Below are 22,313 nucleotides of genomic sequence, written 5' to 3' on the forward strand. Positions count from 1 at the left end.
GATGTCCATTTCTTAACAGAAGAAACAAATACAAAATCCCCTATGTAACTTATCATCTCAATTATATTATTTAATTGAACCACTTACAAAAAAAAGTGTGAAGGACAGACTAGTTGTGATTGAATACATCATTCTCCATATGGCACAGACTGTTGTATCATATTTCTAATTTGCAAACAAAGTAAGAAGGTATTCTGCTTCCTCACCTCCAAAGTAGGGATTGTCTGTTTTTTCCCACGAGGAGCTTCAAAAAACAACTGCTCTTTAGCACCAGTGTTGACTTGCAAGAGCTTCCCTATAAAAATATTACATTACCTATATTAGCATTAATCAGAATATTCAATTAAAATAGATACATACACAAAATTATTTGTTTCCATTTAAAAGTTGCATACATAACTAATGTTACTGAAGTGATCTTCTGAAGATCTGCATCACTCTACCTATTATACTCACACTCTATAAATTGCAATAATACATCACTTTACTCTCCTCATGGCTGTCCCATAAAACAGCAGATAAAATGTACTGGGTATGATTCAGAACTGACTGACTATTATGCACATGTTCTCGGGCTTGAGAAATAAACATGCTGCCTGATTGCAAATAGCCAACTTCTGTTGGCCTCTATACTCCTTTTCAGACAAAGTTCTAAATAATCTTCCTGTTTCCTCCTATTTTCAAATTTCTCAAAGGAAGCCAACATCCACCATTTTTTCAAATTAGTTTCAAATCGGACACCAGCAAAGGTGATTTTGTGGAGGAACAGGAACTGAGAGATTGCACAATAGCACTGCTATGTTTTTGCACTAAATGGAACTGAAAATACTTAAACTGATAATGAATTAAGATTCAGGAATCATGTAATAAGATCCAAAAATAAGGCAGTGTTGTTTTTAACAATGTTCAAGAATACATATTCCTAAGCTAAAGATGCAACTACAGCTTGCAGTGCATTTAAGAAGCAGAAGTCAAAAGATAAATATAGAAGATGTAAAAAAAAATAATAATAATAATAATAATTTATAAAGGTAGTCCATATTACTTTAGTTGCACAACTTCTAAATATATGTAAGTAGGAGTAAAAATCATGTTTTTATATTTATTCACATGTTGTGAGCATCTTCACAAACTAAAACCAATCTGTTAGCAACATCAAAAATTCACGTTGTCAATGGAAGTTACTGTTTTAGTCTGTAACATGTCTTCCAGGACATTTTGACAATTAAGATGATTATTACTTACCTCTTACGTCCCAGTCTAAGTGTGTTATATAACTGGAGGCCCCCTTGCAGATTCCTACTCGTTTACTGCTCATTACATTGTAAATATCAACAAAATTGTCACAAGATGCCACAGCTAAGTACTTTCCAGCTCCTAAAACACAACAGTAGAAACATGAGACATTTTAAAAATCTTTAATGGTTTGTACATTAGAAACAAGAACTTCCTGGAATTCAGCTATATTTGTGTCAGATTTCTTTGACATGTTAGCTAATTCATACATTGATTCTGAGAAACTAATACTGACATTACATAATCAACATTTCAGTAGGAAATTTTCGTCACATGTTTAGCAATAAACTATAATATGACATTTTTTACTTTTTTTTTTTTCAGTGGTAAGGCTAAAGTAATCAGAAGGCAACATTGTATGAGATCTTATATCAGTTATTTATGTCAAATTTTGACTACAGAGTATTTTCACTAAAACAATATTAGTAACTTAGGCCTTAAATTTCAGTGTTTAAGAGCTGTATTGTTTGAAAACACTGGCTTTACTGGGATTGTTAAACTGGGAGGATGGGAGGAGAAGAAAAAAGAAACCAAGTTTCAAGCATTCTATTTAGCTAAAAATAACATAAGGGTAGAGCTGAACTTAGCTCAAAGTGTAACCCATTTTTTCGGTCCGTAGGAAGTCTGCTGGATGTTCATGATTTAAAATATTACTGTTGCATTTAGGAGGTTACTCTGAGCAAACCTATTCCAAGAATATCACCCTCAAATGACCAACACTGGACTTTACAACCAATACTTTTGATAACGTTAATATCAGTCTTGCTGACTTTTACATTTCATATGTTAAAGAGTATTACAAAACTACCTTTATCTATTAGGGATTATGAAGTTCGTTTGAAGAATTTGTATATAAAAATCTTCATTTAAAATCACTTACCTGGAGAAAATCGGATCTCTGAAATAACATCTTTCCTGTGCTGGAAGGAGACTAGATCCTCCAGGGTATCTGCATTAACTATCAAAAAACTTCCATCATTTAAACCAACAGCTAACGCTTTCCCATCAGGAGAAAAACAGCAACATCTGCCTCCTACGATGAATAAAGAAGTGCCATTCAGATATGGTTACAGCAGATAATCCCTCTTTTTTTTTTTTCTTTTTAATAGTGAAGAAAAGCTGTTTTTCTAGTATATAGTTTAATGATGTATTATAGATGCTGCCAATATTACTTCCAAGCTTTACCTCTATGACAGTACACAGACGCAATTGGTAAACTGTAAGTGCTCAACACCAGAATCTCATTAGATTGGTTTGCATATTGATCAACATTTAATCTAAATTAACGATACAATTTAACCACTGTTGTCTATTTTTTTTATCTTGCTCTCCTTCACATTATCTAATGCCAACTGTTTGTTACCTTTTGCTTTAGAAAGGAGAACCTAAGTGGCAAAGATCTTCCTACTCACAGAATCCAGTTGTTTGTTTTCATGGTCACTTAGTCATATAATCCTTTCACTAAGCATGTCAATCTTGGTCAACTTAAATACTTTAGTTTCCACGGCAGAATCTTCCATTAGCATAAATATTTTTGCCTTCTGTTTTCCCTCTGAAAAAACTGCTGTCAGCAACCCTTCAGATAAGCTGACTCCATCAGAGAAAGTTCTTCATTCACTACTCTATGGCTCTTCTTTGTCTACACTCAACTTTCAGTTCGAATGAACACAGATGAGGGGGGTGCACCAAAAATACTCTGATTAGTCTCTTGTAAATTACATGAATACTTCATTATGTCCTATGCAAAACCTCACTATTATGTGTAGTTTTCATCCTATGATCAGCTGCAATACTGTGAGTCTTCTACGCCTCAGTTACTCTGCAGCTGAACAGTCATTTTTCTTACAGTCATATTCCCTTTTTAATTAGTAAACATTATGTCATTTCTATTACTGCAATCTGCAAGAGTATTCAGTTTTTTTTGTACAGTACATGTATGCTTTTTAAGATTAAGAAACCATCTCAAAATTTGTTTCATCTGCAAATTAGATCATCACAGTCCTTACTTTTCTGAAAATTGCTAATTAAAGATATTAAGATATATCAGCTTTAATACTCCAGCAGACTCTAATTTGAACCTTCTTTGTTTAACATCACCACTCCTGCTTGTGCTGGCACTTGGCATTTCTTCCGATTAGTTAGTTCCAATCAATTCAGACCATTTTCATCTAAGCTACCTGTAAGGTGTGGATCAAAATCCTTCACTGAACTCCAAACAGGGGAAGTCTATCACATTCCTTTGTCTACCAAGTTATATGCATTATTAAAAGCTAGTTCAGGCAAGTGTGGTCTAATCCTAAAAACAGTCTCTTTATTATCATTACAGAGGATTCTTCATCAGAATTTTCAGCAGAATCTTCAACAGAATTTTATTACGTAGTAAATGATTAGTGCTTTTTTCTTTATTGTGGATTCTTCTAATATTCTCAAAAAAACCAGGAATTCACTATTACTTCTGAGTTTTCTTCAGAATTTTTCTAGAGTTGAATTCCTCAAGTGTTCCAACGTGCTTCCATTATTACTGTCTTCAATATAGCAGATTTATGCCACTGGATCAACTTTTATTGTTAATTTATTGATTAACGATTATTTGCAGCTGTAATAGATTGAGAACAGTATTACAGAGAAATCTCTTGTACAGATTTCTTAGGTAAGCACTACATAAATCATGAACAAAGTGGCAAAAAGGTAATTACAGAAGAGAAGTAACTTGGTCTTGTTTCTGCAAGAATCATAATGTAAGAAAGTATGAAGTGAATTCAGTTACATCCTTTTTCATACTAAGCATCTTACCCTTCTTCAATTTGCGAACAGCTAACATACAATGGCTAGGAGATAAATCCCATATTCTTAAGGTTTTGTCATCACTTACAGTAGCACAAATAGGTAAATGAGGATGAGTAGCAAGACCCCAAACTTCCCCCTCCATGTGACCCTGAAAAAAAAGTAGAATCATCTGATTCAACATGTAAAAAACTGAAATAAAAAACAACATAAGGAGTTAAGAAAAAAAAAACAACACAAAACCACCAAGTGAGGACATATATTTACATGATAATAAAGAAATATCTGAGCAGAAACAGTATACCTGAAAAAAGTGCTACCCTTCTACTTATAGTAGAAGTGCATATTATAGTAGTTTCTACCAGTGAAAATTTTTCTCTTAGGAATAATCTCCACATACTCCTAGATTTTTCTTCTACCTCTATTTCTAATATATTCTTTAAAAACTCCAATTATTCACAATTGCATTAGCCACTCATAAAATATGAATTAAAGAGGCACAGACTTGTATTTACGTATGAAATGAAACCACATGATGACCAAATGTTGTAAAAAAGCATGTTTTGTAGGCAGCGTAAGTGCTCTCTGTACGGTATGGCAAAAAAAAAAACAAAAAAACCTGAATTATTTTTTGCATATTTGTGATGAGAAATTTAAAATAAAACCAAAAACCAGATATTTTTTTAAAACGATATGATTAACTAACAGAACAGATTAGTAAGATATCTGGTGGAGAATCCACTGATTGGTTTTATCTTATTTTTAAACAGTAATAAGATTTTAGTCTGATAGAATGAACTTGAGAAACAAATTTCTACATGAAATTCTGTGAACTTCTTTGCTTATCGTCGTGCTGGACTATCTGAACCTTAAAAATGTGATAAACGATACTAACTTGTCAACTTGAATGGTAATTAAAATGCCTGTTATTTCACAACTGTCTTTACCTGGAAAATAAAACAGTAGTTGACTGATATCTACGTACCTGAACCAAAAGAGTTACTGGTCCACTTTTATCTACCTCCAATATTTCACCATTCTTTGTGCCCACTAAAATATGACCATGTCCTAAAGAAATGGCACGTATAGAAGGATTATCTTCTAAGAGGAGTCCTAGAACATTAAAATAATAGAAGACACAAAATTCTTAGTTATGCCCTAAAGAAGATTTTTAACAAGTACACATTACATTCCCACTGTAGAAAAAGATATTCATATGAAGCAAAAACTTATTTATGCACAGAAGAACTTGCATGTTTAGATTCATTTGGGAGACTTTAGCAATTGCCCAGTGGATGGAAAAACATACCATGGTTGCTCTTGCAAACTTCTGTATGTGAACTTTATCTTTTCCCATAATAAAGTAACTATATAAAGCAACTACCACTAATCTTTCTCCTAAATAGAACATCTCTGCAGTTTAATCAGCCTGACTCATTAGTAATCTTAGTGAAAAATACATGTGTGAAATAAATAAGAGCTATATCACTATCTTAACAGTATTATTTACGGTACTTTCAAAAAAAAGATTTCATTGAACTGATGTGAAAATTAGATAAGCTGTAAATGAATGTTTTATTTAATGAGTGTTCCCATTCATGTTTTCTGAAAATTAAATCATATACTAAAACACAGAAAAAATAAATTTAGAAGAGCAATGGCATAAGACACACAAACACACACTCCAGAACATAAAATAGGGAAAACCATAAATCAACACTAAGAGCAAGAATAAACTAAAGGAATAGGAATTAAATAATAATAATTTCAAGACACATTTGTATTTACAGAAAGCGAAATCATAAAAGGTACTAATACATTACAAATCTAAACACAATTTTAAATTCCATCTCCTTTGCAGACACTTTCTCCAAAAGAAACAAACAAACAACAGTAACAAAAAAATTAGACAAAATTACTTCATGATTAGAAACAGATGTTTTGGTTGTTTTGTTTTAAAACAAAAACAAAAACAAACACCTGGGAGGTAAGAGACTCAAGGTTAGAACTATTCAAGCAGATAATGCAGAAAATAGGACATGAGGAAACAGTCTTAGTACGCAAGAAGAAGGTCTCAAGTTGCATCCGGGAAGTTTAGATTGGTTATCAGGAACAACTTCTTCACTTAAAGTGTTCTTAGGAATTGGAATAGGCTGCCCTGGGAAACAGTGGAATCACTATCTCTGGAGGAACGTGTGAATGCAGTGCTTAGAGACATGGTTTAGAGGTGGACTTACTAGTGCTAAGTTGATAATTGGACCTGATGATCTCAAAGGTCTTTTTCAACCTAATATATTAATATATTAAGATCTGCTCTCAATATATGTGCAATTAGACACTACAACATGCCATTCCCCACCCAACAGAAATATGACTTATTTAAAATCAGTACAGACTCAAGTATTAGTATTTCCTATGTCAAATGTGAATCTTCCCCGACTGGAAAATGCAATTTCACCAAACAAGTTTTCTATTAAGTAGAATCAGAAATAGGATAAAGTCTGATGTGTTACCTTTAGACCCAGGGGCCAAAGCAGCCCTTTTGATGGCATAGGTTTTGAGACAGCGTTCAAAAGTATCATCCCAGAGAGCTACTACCCCATCCTTTCCTCCAGTGACGAATCCCTGGCAAATGAAAAAACGAAATAAAAATCCACAAGATAGAATCACTCTCTATTTTTCATTAATACTTCACTGATTTCTACCAATACTGAAAATTTATTATATTGAAAATTATTTTAACTACACATGTACAGAACTACATATGTTAGAGATTAAAAAAAAAATCAGCAGCAACAAAATTACTTTTTTAGTCTGCAGATGAAGGCATTACATAGTTCTATACGGTACTCAGACTGGATTTACAAATTCTATCCAATAAGCTTCTACTATACTAAAAAGTAATGTAACTGTCTGACACATATAAGTATTTTTCTTGATACTTAGCCTAAGTACTCATTTTGCATTTCACCTAATTACTCAAGTCACACTTCATATCACTTATAAAAAAATATTCAGTGCTTATATGATTCAAATATATGTCTATTTGTGTCATTATATCTCAAAAATTATCATCAACATTTTTTGCTTTGTCCGAAGTTTCTGTCCTGAAACTCAAATATTAGAAGGTGGAGTAATGATTTGAAGTTATATTTTGTTCAATTATAAGTATACAGGTAATCTAACTAGTAATGTTATTTACACTTAAGTACTGCTTAAAGGCTTTCCAGAGGCAAAAGAAGTTGAGACCCAGGAGAAAGTAGTTAGTAACCTACAGATTGAAAGCTTCTACAAATAGACTGCAATTGCAGCACAGAATGTAAGAGTATGATCTGATTAAAACAGAATACAATTCTCAGAGTCGTGTCTAATCTCCTTGTATTTAGTGTTCTAAACAAATTTAATATCACAACCTCAAGAAAATGCTTACTTTGGAAATAATAAAAAGTAAAAAAAAAAAAAAACAAAAAAAAAGCCACCAAAACAACATAAAACAGTGTCAATCTCTCATAAATAGCTATTAGAAGTATATGTGAAGCACCTCTTAGAAAATAAATTGGAGTCCTTTTCCTCATTCCACTCCTGTTGCATTTATGCCTTACGCCAGCACTTTTCAACAACAGGTTATAAAAAATAAGCACTGTGATGCTGAAAATATTGATAGACTCATCTCTCACAAATGAAGAACTGAGCATCAGATAACTACGCCTCCGAACTTCATCTGCTAAGCAAACTTGATATGAATCATCTTGTTGTGGGCACAAATATGGCAGGGCAACATAGGAGAATAATCCTCTTTTCATTCAGATGGCGAACTTGGGAAATCTCAAAGAAAGCATCCATTATCTTTTACATTATTTGTTCACCGTCATTCTCAAAGCATCATGAATAAATTACCGAGGTTTTTTTGGTTGTTTAAATTATTGTTTATGTGGAACTTACTTTTTCTAATGCGTGCATGCTGAACACAGGACCATCGTGTGCTTTGACAGTTTTTATGAGAAACACATCTCTCCAGATACAAACATCCCCTGTGGAAGTTCCAGAGAATGCCATCTCTTCAGTCCAGCCATATACTGCACACATCATTGTATCGGCTCTTCCCATTGCACCTATGCAGCCCTTTCTCCCAATTAGTCCTCCCCCTGGTTTAAAACAAAAACAGCTCATAACAACAAAATTAATACCTACCACGGTACATAGAAATTCCACATTAAAAATTAACTTGAAAAAAAAACTGATTAAGACTAACATCTCATTCTTTTCATGATAAGCTTTCAGCATATCTAACTTTATCTTTGAGGTTTTGTTGCATTGGCTTCTGGATGATAGAAACATTACAGCTATATGAATTTTAAAATTCTTTAAAATACTGTGATCTGAAGTAATGCCAGTCATAATAAATACTAACTTCTAGCCAGAAGGTCAGATTCAGGTTTTCATAATTCTCTGAGAAACTTCACCTGGTACAGAAGTCCCTCAGGATCTGACATTTTGTACCATTCTCATAGTTCCAGGGTGTGGGGCAGGGTCTCAAACTCTTTGCCATCACTTGACACTGAGGAAATTTAATCTAATCTATATACTTTGGCTTCACTTCTCACCTTAATTGAAGTTGTTCCAGTGCAGACTTCAGAGACTTCACATTTGTCAACGTGATGATACTATACTCATGTTAACATAGCTAAGCATGTTTCAAAGTAACTCCCCTATCAGTATTCACACAGGGTTACAGTATTAGAGAAATTTAATACCTGCTCACTGAGCAATGCCAGAAAATTTAATCAATTTCATTTTTTTATTCAAAATATTTTCTGCTTTTATTATCTTAGTTAAGATAGCAAGCACAGCTGTTAAAACTAATAATTTACACAGACTTCACCCTTCTCTCAGACAAACTTGCCTCATTTCTCTTGCAGCATGAACTGAGAAAATCAGTACGACTTCTCTCATGAGAGATTTTTCTCTAAAAATCAAACTTCTGCAGGAATTTAGATGAGCTCATGTGCATAGATTCTGCTTGAACAGTTAGAGCAGTAGTAAGCTAGTCTTCTGCAGCCCATATGCATTCATAAAATTTTTTGAAATTTGATGCTGTAAATTTGAAACTAACCAGGGAATGGCCTTTTTTTTTTTTTTCTTAACTGTTAACAGTTTTTCAAGCAGATAAAAAGTAAGCTGCTTATCTAGGGTTTTAATTGTCATGTTCAATACATGTATCTAAAACAATAGGTCTCAACTGGCAGGTGTGTCCTCTTTAATTACTCTGTCTGAATTTTTGTCTCATTTTTAGATTCATTAATATTTGTGCGTTTTTACAAGATTTATGCTCAAACTGTTCTTCTTCCAAAAACTGTTGTACTGTTTTACAGTTCAGCAAGATTTTGAGATATTAGGTATAAAGAAGTCAGCAGAAAGTCCAATTTTTTCTATTTCTACATCTCTAACACAGAAAATTGATAGAATCAACAATACCCTCATAATGGCCATTAGTGTTACTTCTAATAAAGCTAGTTAGAAGCCAACTTACAGAGGTACATGGAAAAAATATCTGCCTTTCATGCATGACGTACACTTTAGAAGATGTATTATTTATACTTTAAATGACAGAAAATGCTGTAATTACAAAGTTACCTTACCTGCTCTACGCCAGAATTTCAAGTGTTTAATTCCAACTGTAATCAATTTTTCAGGCATATAAGGATTAATCTTAACAACAAAAATCTTATCTTTGCTTCCCCTGAAATACAAAGCAAAATATTTTCCTCTTTTAAATAAAACAAATAAAAAACTAATGTTATTTAACATCTTAAGTGACATGGACAGTAGGATTGAGTGCACCCTCAGAAAGTTTGCAGACAGCACCAAGCCAAGTGGTGCAGTTGACACACCAGAGGGAATGGATGTTATCCAGAGGGACCTGGACAGGCTTGAGTGGTGGGTCCATGCCAACCTCATGAAGTTCAACAAGGGCAAGTCCTGCATCTGGGTCAGGGCAATCTCAAGCAGATACCAGTTGAGCAGAAAATGGCTTGAGAGAAGCCCTGAGGAGAAGGATTTGGCAATGTCGATTGATAAAAGAATCAACATTAGCCAGCAATGTGCACTTGCAGCCCAGAAAGACAGCTGCATCCTGGGTTGCATCAAGAGAAGTGTGACAAGCAGGTTGAGGGATGTGATTCTGCCCTTCTTCTCTGTGCTTGTGAGACCCCACCTTGGAGTACTACATCCAGATCTGCAGTCTCCAACACGGAGTTGTTGGAGCAGATCCAGAGCAGGGCTATGAAGATGATCAGAGGGCTGGAGCACCTCCACTACGAGGACAGATTGAAAGAGCTTCAGCCTGGAAAAGCTAAGGATCCGAGGAGACCTTCTAGTGGCCTTCTAGTTCCTGAAGGGGGCCTAGAGGAAAGCTTTTATAATTTTATAATGGCATGTAGCAACAGCATGAAGGAAAATGGTTTTAAACTGGATGAGGGTAGATTTAGACTAAGTATCAGGAAGAAATTCTTTACTGTGGGAGTGGTGAGACACTGGAACAGATTACATAGCAGGGTTATGAATGCCCACTCCCTGGAAGCATTCCAGGCCAGGCTGAATGGGGCTTTAAGCAACCTGGACTGAAGGGAGATCTGCCTAGAGCAGGGTGGTGTTTGAACTAGATGATCTTAAGGGTTTCCACCAATGCAAACCATTCTTTGATACTATGAAAATTGTAGTGATTTTTTTTTTTTTAACATATTTGTTTTTAGCATATACCTTCCTTATCCTGCTAACGTTTACTTCCAAATAGTTTACAATTATTTTATAATAAAAAGGGAGAAAGCCAAAGAAGGAACATACTAAATCCTGTTCCATTTCTCATTAGCTTTCAGTTTTCCAAAGGTGAGAAATTCACTTCAGAAATCCACTAGGTGGCCTTTTAGTAACAAAAATATCTGTTGAAAATTGATGAATTTATATTGTGTTTAAACCTCCAACAGCTCATAAAATTGCAAGACATACAGTTCTATTTATTATTTAAATCAGTCTTTCATTCTGAAAATAAATTATCATTTAATAATAAACGATAATTATCTTCTAATTACTTTTTAATTTTTCTAGTTAGAATCAAAATTATGCTGCTACATCAATTTTCAATGGAATTTTCAGCTGTTTCTAGAAGCACTGAAATTTGCTTTGTGTTTTGGATATCTCACTGTGCTCCTAGATACATAAGGCCAATGCCTTGCTTCAGTCTTGACTTTAAAAAACAACTGTCAATATGTTTACTACTTATGCAGGAAAATAAAGATTACTATTAGTTTTATTTATTCAAAATGCTGAAGAGCCACTTATTATTGGTCCCTGGACAAGAAGAGCAAAACTCTTACCTTCTGTGGTTTTCAGACCACTGAACAAATTAGTAAAAACAACCATTAACAGGTTCCTTTCTAAATTCACACTGTGATCTGTAAAATACAGCTGCTGCTCTCAAATATTCTATTCTAGATGAAAATTAACTCAGAGAGACTAAATTGATTAAGTCTGATTTATAAAAACATAGTTTGTAAGTTCAAGGATTATGGGGCTTAAAATAAAGAAGCTAAGTACAGACTCCAAAAGGTTTAAGCATCATGAGAAAGACAAGTAAATGAAGTCTGAGGTCTGGATGTGACATTTCTTAATCAGTCAAGGTCAGTGACTCCAAGATCAGCAAATGTACGAAGCAGACATGCTTACAAGATTCAAAAGGGGGAGGGAAGGAAAGTGGGAGGGGAAAAAAAAAAAATACAACAAAGAAATACAAGTTAGATCAGTGTTAGTACCGAGTAAAGAACAAGGGATGCATATATCTATGTTTCAGAAATATAGAAATGCTGAAGAGAACCATAAAATAAACAGTTTAGATGAACAGAACCTTTGACAAATTTTTAGCATAAAAAGCTTTAGGAGTGACAAACTGAAGTGCACAGTCTGAGTTTTAAAGAATTATTTCAGAATGCATTAAAGAAATGTACATAAATTAAGTTTTGTCTTCATTCTTCACCATTTGAGCTGCCATTGCAGTAACTCTTGTGGAATCTGTGACAGCTTCAAATTTTATTCCAAAGAAATATTTAGGGTGTATTAAATGCTATCACTTGTATAACTTAAGTGTGAGAAACTGCTAATTTATTAGAGAACTATTATTCTTTAAGTAATATATTTTACTCACTGTCTCCCAAGACTAACTCTATGTAAAAATTTTAAAAAGAAGTTAAATTCCTACCTTACTGCTGAAAGCTTTTCTCCTTTCTTCCAGTCCCAGAGGACAATAGTATGATTGTCATCTATTCCAACAGAAGCCAATCTTTTCCCATCCGCTATAAAAATAAATTTACAATTAAGAGAGTAGATAGATAATTTCATGCTGTAGTAATAAGAAACTACACTAAAAAAACATTTGTTAATTTAGAAATATCATAATGAGGATACAGAAACAAGTGAATCATCACATGACACGGTGTGGCACGTTTGTCACATGGTGTGCCACATTAGAGACACATCTGTCATCTCTTTTAAACCTGAATTGTCAGTTGGATGGAAATTCAGACTAGGTTGAGAACTCTATATTTGATTTAACAATTAAGAGCTGTGAATTTAGCAAAACATCACAACTTTCACAGTTAAATATATTACAACCATCACTCTCTGTTTTTCGAATTATCCTGTTAAAAACTGCACTTAGATGTTTTGTGTTTGTACCATACCTTTGCTCAGCCAGTTGCTGGCACAGCTGCCAAAACTCTTCATCACAGTTGCACTGTGTTTTCTGCTCACTCTGAAAATCCCTGTTCATTTCTGAACAGCAAAGCATTGAAGCAACACTAGGAAGGTTATGAAATATTCCTACACTTGGCAATGGTGTCAAATCTTTCAGTAGCTCTGATATTCATCCCATGTTAATCTCCAAGAAAAAAGTTTTATGCTTATTCAAGATGAATATCTTTTTGACATGCACCCATCTTTGAAATTGCTAGGCATCCATGCCATAATTTCTGAAATGAGACTTAAATCTTGACAAGAGAGCCAAAGAAAACTAAGAATTGAAGATCCCACAATACTCATCTTTAGGATCATTCATCTTCACTGTGAGGTTAAAAGTCCCTTTTGGTAAACTGAAATCCTTGAAGAATAAACATAAACCAGGTGAGAAGAGGAAATTTAACACTGGTAGAAAAATTCAGTGTATAGAGTGCAAAAATTTCTGAAGTCTTAACTGGTGCTCTCCTATTTTAGCGTTAAATAAAGAAAAGAAGTTAGCCTTCCACAAGGACATAATGGGACTTAATGATTTTATCATATATATCATATATACCCAACTGGGTATTACACAATTAAATATATATATATATATAGACATACATATTTATATATATTTAAGAGTACAACTAAATACTGTTACTATTTATATATATTTAAGAAAAAAAGGGCTTACAATTGCAGTGCAGACACAACACTTAAGATCTGTGAGCCTCTGCCATGCAACAAACTACAAAGCAATCAGTTTGATTACTAAATGACACAGAATTCATTCTTAGATTTCCTGACTTAGAAGATTCCACAGGAGTTCTTTTTAATAAATGATCACTCGAAAATAGCCTCACTCATTTGACGTTAATAATTGGAGAATATTTTTAATACAAAATCCTCAGCGTAAAGGAATTCCCCTCTTTAGAACTCATTAGTTTGCTCTTTTGTACAGTAAGAGATGTAAATGATGTAAAGTAAATAAATGAACAATTACTTATTACCTGAAAAATCAACAGCGCAAACACCATACTGGTGATAGCCCTTTAGTACTGAGAGTGGTTTTATTGTTTCAGTATCCCAAATGTGTATAGAGGAATCTCGACCAACCTGAAAGTACACATATTTGAAAACTTTTTTCTTTTTTTTTTTTTTTCATGTCAGTTATTTGACATAGTTGTTCAAAACTTTAATGTTGGCAAATATTTCAAAAACTATGTGGAATATGTCAGTGATAACATTTTTTTAGTACTAATTTACTTCAGCATCACAATTACCATTCCCACAAGCTGTCTCTCTTTCCTTAAGAGCATTATAAGGGCATCATAAGCAAAACTTTTAGTAAAGTTTTAATTTCTCCAGTTCAATAATAAAATTATTACTATAGTGATTACAATAATTATTTTATGGTAATTATTATCATAGCAATAATAATACAACAAATCAAACTTTCAAGTAATGGTGTACAAACTTTTAAGGAAGTATATTTTTTTAGAAAAGAAGTGAAAACATTATCTTAGGTAAAATAAGATAAAGATAAAATGAAGTGTTACAAACACTGGACTGCATATACAGAGAACAGCTTGATTAGAGGAGATGAACAAAACCATAATACATGAAATGGGCAGGACAGAATATAGTAACAACTGTTTCGCATAGTTAATTTCACAAGATTTTAAAAAGAAAACAAACAGTAGTAATTATCCATTTACTCCACTCATTAACACAGAGAAGAAACATAAAAATATACTGAAGATAAAAGAGTCCTAGTGGAACACATATAAACAATAAAACAACAAAAAAAGAACATCACATATGTTGCAGTTTTTAACATTATTCCATCTGCAACAGAAGTGCATTCCATCATTAGAACAAATGTAGATTGGACCTCCTTTCTCCAAAACAGGCTTTTCAAAGCTCAGTGATAACAAATTAAAAGTCTTATTGCAGGTAAACACACTTCCTACCTGGCCTGTTGCCACATAGTCCTTTAAGGGATGAATAGCAAGGCAAAGAATGTCATCATCATGACCTAGGTAAAAGCGCTGCGTGTTCTGCTGTCGATTGTACACCACTCCCACTGCTGCAACATGGTATACAATTTCACCCGTCTGAGTGTAAAATAAATTGCTTCGACAGTCGTAACCTCTGTAACTAAAGAAAAAAAGTTTGTGCATCAAGGTCATAACCATACACACTGATACTTTATGATATAAAATTACGCACTATGTATTTTACAGATGTAAAAGTTCAGATTACTTACCAGTTAGTATTTATGTGTTTTTGGAGTTATTAACTATTTTTTTTCCCAAAATTTATCAATTTGCTTTACTATTCAAGTTTCACTACTACCAGCATTAAAGTAGCTGCTATTTAATAGTCACTCTTAACAACCACTTTAGAAGATAAAGTAATAAGTAATAATTTTCCAGACCACGTGGAGAGTTTAGGCATGCAACACAAGTGAAAAAACCTGATTCATTAATTAAATGAAAACAAAACTGATTTTTTGGACACTTTCTATCTTTTACTGGTCAAAAATCGAACAAGATTTTCTACAAGAACATGGACAACACAGGCACCATCAAATTTAAAGTTTCTTGACGTGTTCTAGGTGTTAATAATATATAAATTTTCTCCCAACTTGTTTTTTGAAATAAAGGGTGGTTTGTTGTTTTTTGTTTTTTTTTTATCCCCAAGGAAAACCTATCTCCTTTCAGTATCAGTACAGCACAGCTACTGCCAAGACAGGGCTAATAGTCAGCTGAGATCATTATACACTATAGTACTATACATATTTCTTCCTAGGTGTGACTAACTATTCCATAAAACAAATACATACATACATAAATGGCATTGTCAAAACAGTTAGTGTCATAATTTCAAGAGTAATGTAAGAGGCTCCAAAATCTAAACAACATTAAACAAACAAGTAAGTTTTAAAGTAGTATTTGTAATACTGCTATGCTTGGTAGTGAATAGAAGGAACATTCAAAAATGCCAACTTGTTTTCATTTTTTCTGTTGAAATAAAGAACTGTCCATAAATTCCTGATGCGCTCTGTTTCCATTCTCTTACTTTCCTAATTAATCTGTTTCTGTATTAGTTCCAGCAGATCCACAGTAAATCAACTTTCTGGTTGTTTTAGGAAAACAGGCAAAATCTGATTTATACATGTAGTTAAATTTATAGGAAGAGTATGATGCCTGAATATGGTTGAATTGGTCATTAATTGTTTTGATGTAGGGATCATAAGAATAAGAATCTAGCCAAGTACTTTTGCTCCCAACTTCTAACTCATCTAGTCAAAAAAAAAAAAAAAATTCTAAACTGACAAGGAATTCATTTATAGCAAATAAAACAAGTGAACATTGATCATGAGCAGCTACAAAATAACAGAAGACTATAATGCCTATTTCATACTTGTGCTGTTATTTTCTTTGGATAATTAAAAGCATGTATCAGAACAAATTATATTATTTTTATGCAGAAAAAAAAGCAGGACCTTTTTGCAACATATAGGTCTTTCAGTGCCACATAAGACAAAAATGCATCTGTACACATACCAATATGGTATACAAGACATGAGTATTAGACAACTACTGGATGCAAAACACTGTAAAGGTTTAAATGGCAAAGAAACTATGCAGTCACAATCAAATACTCCTTCATAAATTTATATAAAGCTTTCCTAACATATATAGTACAACAATATGCACAGGTCAAATAATAAAGCTGGTTGACCAATTTAAGGAATACATTTCTGAAAACTCCATTCACAGATCTATGTTCAGTCATACCAGATTTATATATTGCTGGATAATGGCACAGCACATACTTTGATCAGATTTGACTGCACTGTATTTCTGCTTGTTTACCTACACTGCATGCAGTGGTATTTATAACAGATTATATATGTGATTAGGGATAAATTGCTAAAATTATACCACAAAGTTTTTAAACAGATCAGCAGATGGTCCAGCTCAGCAACACGCTATGTAGCCAAGTTCTTTTGCCTCAGTATCACATGCTCTAAACACAGATGTACCAACTTGTCTAACACAAGTCATAGTGAACTAGCAAATCCAAACAAACCAACACAGATTAACACTTTGCAAAAAATTTCTTCCAGCAGACTTACTAGTCTTGTCTCAAATATTGAAAGGGTTGGGTTACTTGAAAATATGAGTTTGCTCATTTGCAAATACTAATTGGTAGGAAAATACAAAAGCAATCTTTCCCAAAGGAATTACACACTCCACTCAAGACACAAACTTTCAGTTCCAGTATGTCAACACCTCTCCTGTACTGGGGGCCCAGACCAGGACACCACACTCCAGGTGTGGTCTCAGCACTGCTGAGTAGCAGGGAAGGAACACCTCCTTGGAGCTACTGTTAAAGCTCCTCCTAATTCAGCCCATGATACTGCTGATCTTTTTTTTGCCTCGAGTGCACTGTTGAATCATGGCCCACTTATTACCCACCAGGATTCCAAGTCCTTTGCAGAATTGCTTTCCAGCCATGGCTCCCAGCATGTACTGGTGCATGGTATTAATCCTTTCTACATGCTAAACTTTGCATTTTCCTATTTTCAAGTTCATGAGATTCCTCTGTGCCCAGTTCTCTCTCTGTCCAGCTCCCTCTGAATGACAGTACAACCATCTGGCATGCCAGCCATGCCTCACAGTTTTGTATCATCTGCGATACTGTGAACTCTCAAGATGGGTTTCATAAAACCACAAGCACACAGAGCTTCTTAAAAAAGCAAAAACTGTGATAGTACAGAAAATAAAGCTTTGTAAATAAGACTCTCTTCTACACACTCTTTAGATTGGTACTCACAAGTAGGATCCTAATCTCAGTTTTTCTTCCAGTCCAGCAACCTTTCGGTGTCTCCTGAGTTACCATTCCTTCAAGGTATCTAGAAAAATCTGTTTCCAATGAGCTCTGAGCTCAGTTATATGTCTGCTCCCTGCTCTTGTCAAAATGACCAATTTAGACTAATAATATAGGTGCTTTTTCTGCTAGGCTTCAGCCTCCCTCCACCTGTATCTTTCATTAAAAAATTACCCCAGTAGCAATGCATGGTTATTTTGAAGCTGGATGATTTCTGCCGGACTCAAAGCAAAACAGTCAGTCAAGATAAGCAGGCAGCTTTCTTTGATCCCCAGCCAATACTAGTTTTTAAAAGAACATAATATACAATGACCCACAGTAACTATGAAGAAATAAAAAATAACCTATCACAGTATGCAATAAAAACAACTTAAGCACATGAAAACATACAGTGAACAGCAGAGATTATAGTGATGCAAAGAGTGCCAAAGAAGATATCTGGACCAGTTCTTGCTCAAAAATAATTTACCCATGCTTCACTGTGTACTTACGTTGTTAAAAATTTAATTGCAAGTACAGAATAATAAAAACTATGCTGAAAATACATCTTAGATGAGATTTTAAAAATCAGATATGAAAGAATAACTAAGATTTTTTCTAGCACTTGTTAAAACACTGCCAATATATTTTTAAGTTAAGCACAGTGAAACTTAATTCATTAATTTAGTGTATCACAGGAGTATCCAAAACTTATCTAGGATGCAGAAGAACAGTTTGCCACTTATTATAACCAAAAGTTTGAGATTTAGTGCAATTCCTCTGTTTACAAAAAAAAAAAAAGTGTTCAATCATTGACAATTAAAGTGTATTTTGTCAGAACATTGAGTAGCACAGTGAAATTCTGTAAACCAGTTAAACAAATCTGAGCTTTCTCACATGCCAATTTACTAAAACCTTGATTATATACGTACTATTCACAAAAAAGATAAAACAGTGGCTCAGACAATCAAAGAAAGGGTGAAAAAGAGGATGCTTCAGTGTTCAAGACTGCTCTCTGAGAGTATGTCACACAGCTACAACACACTTATTCATATATTATTAATCGAACTAGAACTGAGGTTAGCATTTAATTTCAGGAAAAAGAAATGCAAAGAAACAATTTCTTCACACGCAGACATTTACAAGACATTGCAATTACTGACTAGGAACTAAACAGCAATGAAAGAAAGCTCTGGATCATATGTATTGGATAATATCTAAAAAGGCACAATAAATACAGCACTGCATTCCACAGTAGGTAATGTTCTCAGGTAGTCTTCAGTAACATCTAATCAGACTACGCAGGATTGACTGAAGTTATCATGGTAGCAACTTTGAGAAGAAAAGATAGCTCAGTAATACATAGAGGAAAAAAAAAAAACTTTGCCATTATCAAGGTCATGAATGCAAGGGACTGGATTCAGTTTGAGATTAAAATATAAAAGCATAGATGGATTAGATGTATTAACATACATATTTTAATCAACAGTCTTTGGTCAATGTAGTCAATGGAACCTGCAGAGCAATCTGCATTCAATTTCATATGAGCCAAATTAATGCCTATGCTGCACTAACTACTGACTGGATATCCAGTGAATGGATTAATGTTGAGATATACACATAAGAACATCTACCTTAGTCAAATAATTGTAAATTCTTTAATCTGAAGCTGGATCCCATCCACAATTGCAACATCTATGTGTCCAAACACTTTACAACTTCACAAGTAACGTGCTGCCTGGGAAAGAAGTAACTTGCCTAATGCTGTGAATGTTTCAAAATTGGTATATTATTCTTCAAAATATTTATGGAAAAATTTTGAATGTAACAGAACATTCCCCAGAAAATCTCCAAAAAAAGTGATGTTAAAAAAAAAAAATCACACAGTTGAGATCAATCTTTAGCACAGAGGGAGGTGGGAGATATAAAACAGCGAGAGAAAAAAAGTATTGCCTTATGGAAATGTTTTCATGGCATGAACCACTCATCATCTACTCATTTCAAATGCTATTTGAATCTATGCAGCTCTGGTAGGAATCCATTCAAGGTGTCCTAAGACTCTAATTTATGAGCATGAGAAATCCCTGGCCATCTTCAAATCACAACCAAATTTCACCATCAGATTGGTTCAACATTAGAACTCGAGCTAAATTTTACATAAAATCTTTTCATATTAAAGAAAAATAAAATTTGTTCTTGTAACATCAGCAATACAGCTTTAAGATAACACAGGGCAAAGGTATCTGCATCTTTATTACTGGGTCAGCAAAAAGAAAGTATCAAAAACAATGAGTCTGAGAAAGAGTTTTTCTGAATATCTCAAAAAATGTATCCTTTCTATGTTTCTGAACCACCTCAGCTGCACATAGCAGAAGGAAAATACAGGAGGCCAAACTAATGTACCACTTTAATAATCTGCTCCTGCTACTGATTCCATCAGGTCTCTTAGACAATGATGCACTTAAAGATTAACCTGCTAATAGAAGTTGCTTTCTTACACATATTAGTCATTAGGCTGGCTCACATACTAAGTTTTATTTTATCTCCTTCCAAAATAAGAAGTAACGAGAGGTTTAAAAGATTTCCTATAGGATATTAAAATATTTTTATGGTTCATCTTTCAAGACAGTTGACAATTCAAAACACAAAAACAGCTCAAAAACAAAGAAAGGAAAAAGAGCTTCTTACTTCCCTAGTTTTGAAAACCACCACTTTTTACACTTTCAAGGAACATCCAAGACATTTCCATTGCATCTAAAGAAAGGTGAAGCAAAGCAGACTTCCTGAATCAGAGAATATGCCTATTACTCACTTGGATGTGGGTCACTTTACAGTTAACAGCCTGGACACATTGAGAAAAATCTGTTGTTCAGCATGGATTCTTCATTAGTTTTCTTGATGCACATTGGGCAACCAGACAGAACTCAACTGGACATTCTACTTCTGTTCATTCCTGGATATTCTGGTCAAGCTTCACTTCTGTTGTGAAGGAAATAACAATAATCCCAAAGATCCAGGGCCCTTACTCATACTGCATCTTCCTCAGGATCATTTGGTTTGATTCTTAGAGCAACTTTTCAATTAAAGACTATGTGCAGCTACCCAGCTTACTGCATTTTCCTATAGCTAAGAAAAAATCTTCAACTAAGAATCCTGGACCATCAAATAGAGATAGAAACAAAAATCCAGCTTCATACTAGTTACTATTTGTCATTATTTCCAAAGCTAATCCTGAAAATCCATGTCTTCTACAGACAAAACTGCTGAGTTGAACCATTAAGTATTCTTAACCAATTAATTCATTAAGCATTCCATGCGAAAACATTTTAATATTGTTTAAGAGTCAATTCTACGTAAAGATACTGTGTTACAGTAAAGATAAACACTGTCAGAAACTTATTCTTAGTTATCATAGTTGTCTCTTATAAGTACTAGCATTTCTGAAGAGATATCTTTTGAAAAGAAAACACACTATTTACCAATTTCCAGTGCCTTAGTTTAACAAGGATTTTAGTTTTGCTTTATTATTCTAATGTAGTAATGTCTACTATCAGCTCACTTTAAAACACCACCTTTATTCTGATGAAAAAGCCTTCACTTACAGAGTGTTATGGAAAACTGTCAGTCCTAAAGACGAAATCATAGGATTTCAATGATGTATCTGGAAGTTATTGTGTTACTTAAATTACTAGCGCCAAAAAGAGAATAAAATTGAATTCTAACACATTCACAGGATCTATTAAGAAATAAAATTTAATTCCCCTTCAAGCAAAGGTACTTATAAATTCTTTCTGATTAGGGATAGCTAGTTTATAGATAATTACTATTTTTTTAAATAAAACACTGTTAGAAACATCACTTAGGACAAAACCTAAGTGTCTTCAACTAAACTAAGTTTCTATTGTAGCTTCTGTAATATGATACCAATGAGAACTTTCCAGAGTAAAAAACATGAGTGTTAGTCAATTTTTTATTTAGTCACCTCTATTCAAATAATAAATCAGCTAAGTTTTCAGTGCACTTCAGAATTCATTCAGAAAAAGTCCAGCTTGACATAAAGTGTTTACACAAACTTAGCATAGATTTATTTTTACAAGAATAAATAAAAACACTAACATGACATAGCCTTTCACTAGATTTTTAAACTATACATAACAAGTTTGATTAGTCTTTCGTTCCAAAACAGTTAATACATTCTGGTTGTATATTTTAAAGAAACCTGTTTTTCATACCCATGAACAAAATGCAATCTTATGCTGTTCCCTGGAGCTCTCTCTCGTCTCTTAGAAGCTGCACTTTTTCTTTTTTCTTTGCATTGCTCTTTAAGTTGAGGTAGATCTTCTTTGTAAACCTTCAAGAAAGAGCACACAAGTCAAGAGATTCACATGTAAGTAACATTTCTGAGAATTCAGCTACAATTATCACCAACAAAAATGCGGCACTGACACCAATGAAAAAGTGTAACCATAGCTGGTACAGATATAGCAGAAAGTAAGTTGTTTCTAAATTCTAAATTACAACCAAAATTCTAATTAATGTGCTAGAAATACTTTTTTTTTTTTTTTTTTTTTGTCTTGCCCAGTTAC

General features: G+C 33.6%; 1 protein-coding gene across 4 annotated transcripts in view; it reads right to left on the reverse strand.

Moving 5' to 3' along the window:
• Positions 1–22,313, reverse strand: part of EML5 (EMAP like 5) — a 101,484-nt gene that overhangs the window by 40,030 nt on the left and 39,141 nt on the right. For all 4 annotated transcript variants that reach the window (XM_085225470.1, XM_085225472.1, XM_085225471.1 and 1 more), the window contains exons 13-24: positions 21,960–22,078; positions 14,820–15,006; positions 13,857–13,962; positions 12,332–12,425; positions 9,720–9,820; positions 8,023–8,225; positions 6,594–6,705; positions 5,066–5,193; positions 4,090–4,231; positions 2,177–2,329; positions 1,246–1,377; positions 207–295 (exon numbers count right to left, since the gene is read on the reverse strand). In XM_085225470.1, the coding sequence (XP_085081596.1) occupies positions 207–295; positions 1,246–1,377; positions 2,177–2,329; positions 4,090–4,231; positions 5,066–5,193; positions 6,594–6,705; positions 8,023–8,225; positions 9,720–9,820; positions 12,332–12,425; positions 13,857–13,962; positions 14,820–15,006; positions 21,960–22,078 (1,566 nt within the window). The remainder of the gene's footprint in view (positions 1–206; positions 296–1,245; positions 1,378–2,176; positions 2,330–4,089; positions 4,232–5,065; positions 5,194–6,593; positions 6,706–8,022; positions 8,226–9,719; positions 9,821–12,331; positions 12,426–13,856; positions 13,963–14,819; positions 15,007–21,959; positions 22,079–22,313) is intronic.

This window comes from Meleagris gallopavo, chromosome 5 (assembly GCF_905368555.1).
Source record: "Meleagris gallopavo chromosome 5, MGAL_WU_HG_1.1, whole genome shotgun sequence".
In the NCBI taxonomy this organism is placed as follows: Eukaryota; Metazoa; Chordata; class Aves; order Galliformes; family Phasianidae; genus Meleagris; species Meleagris gallopavo.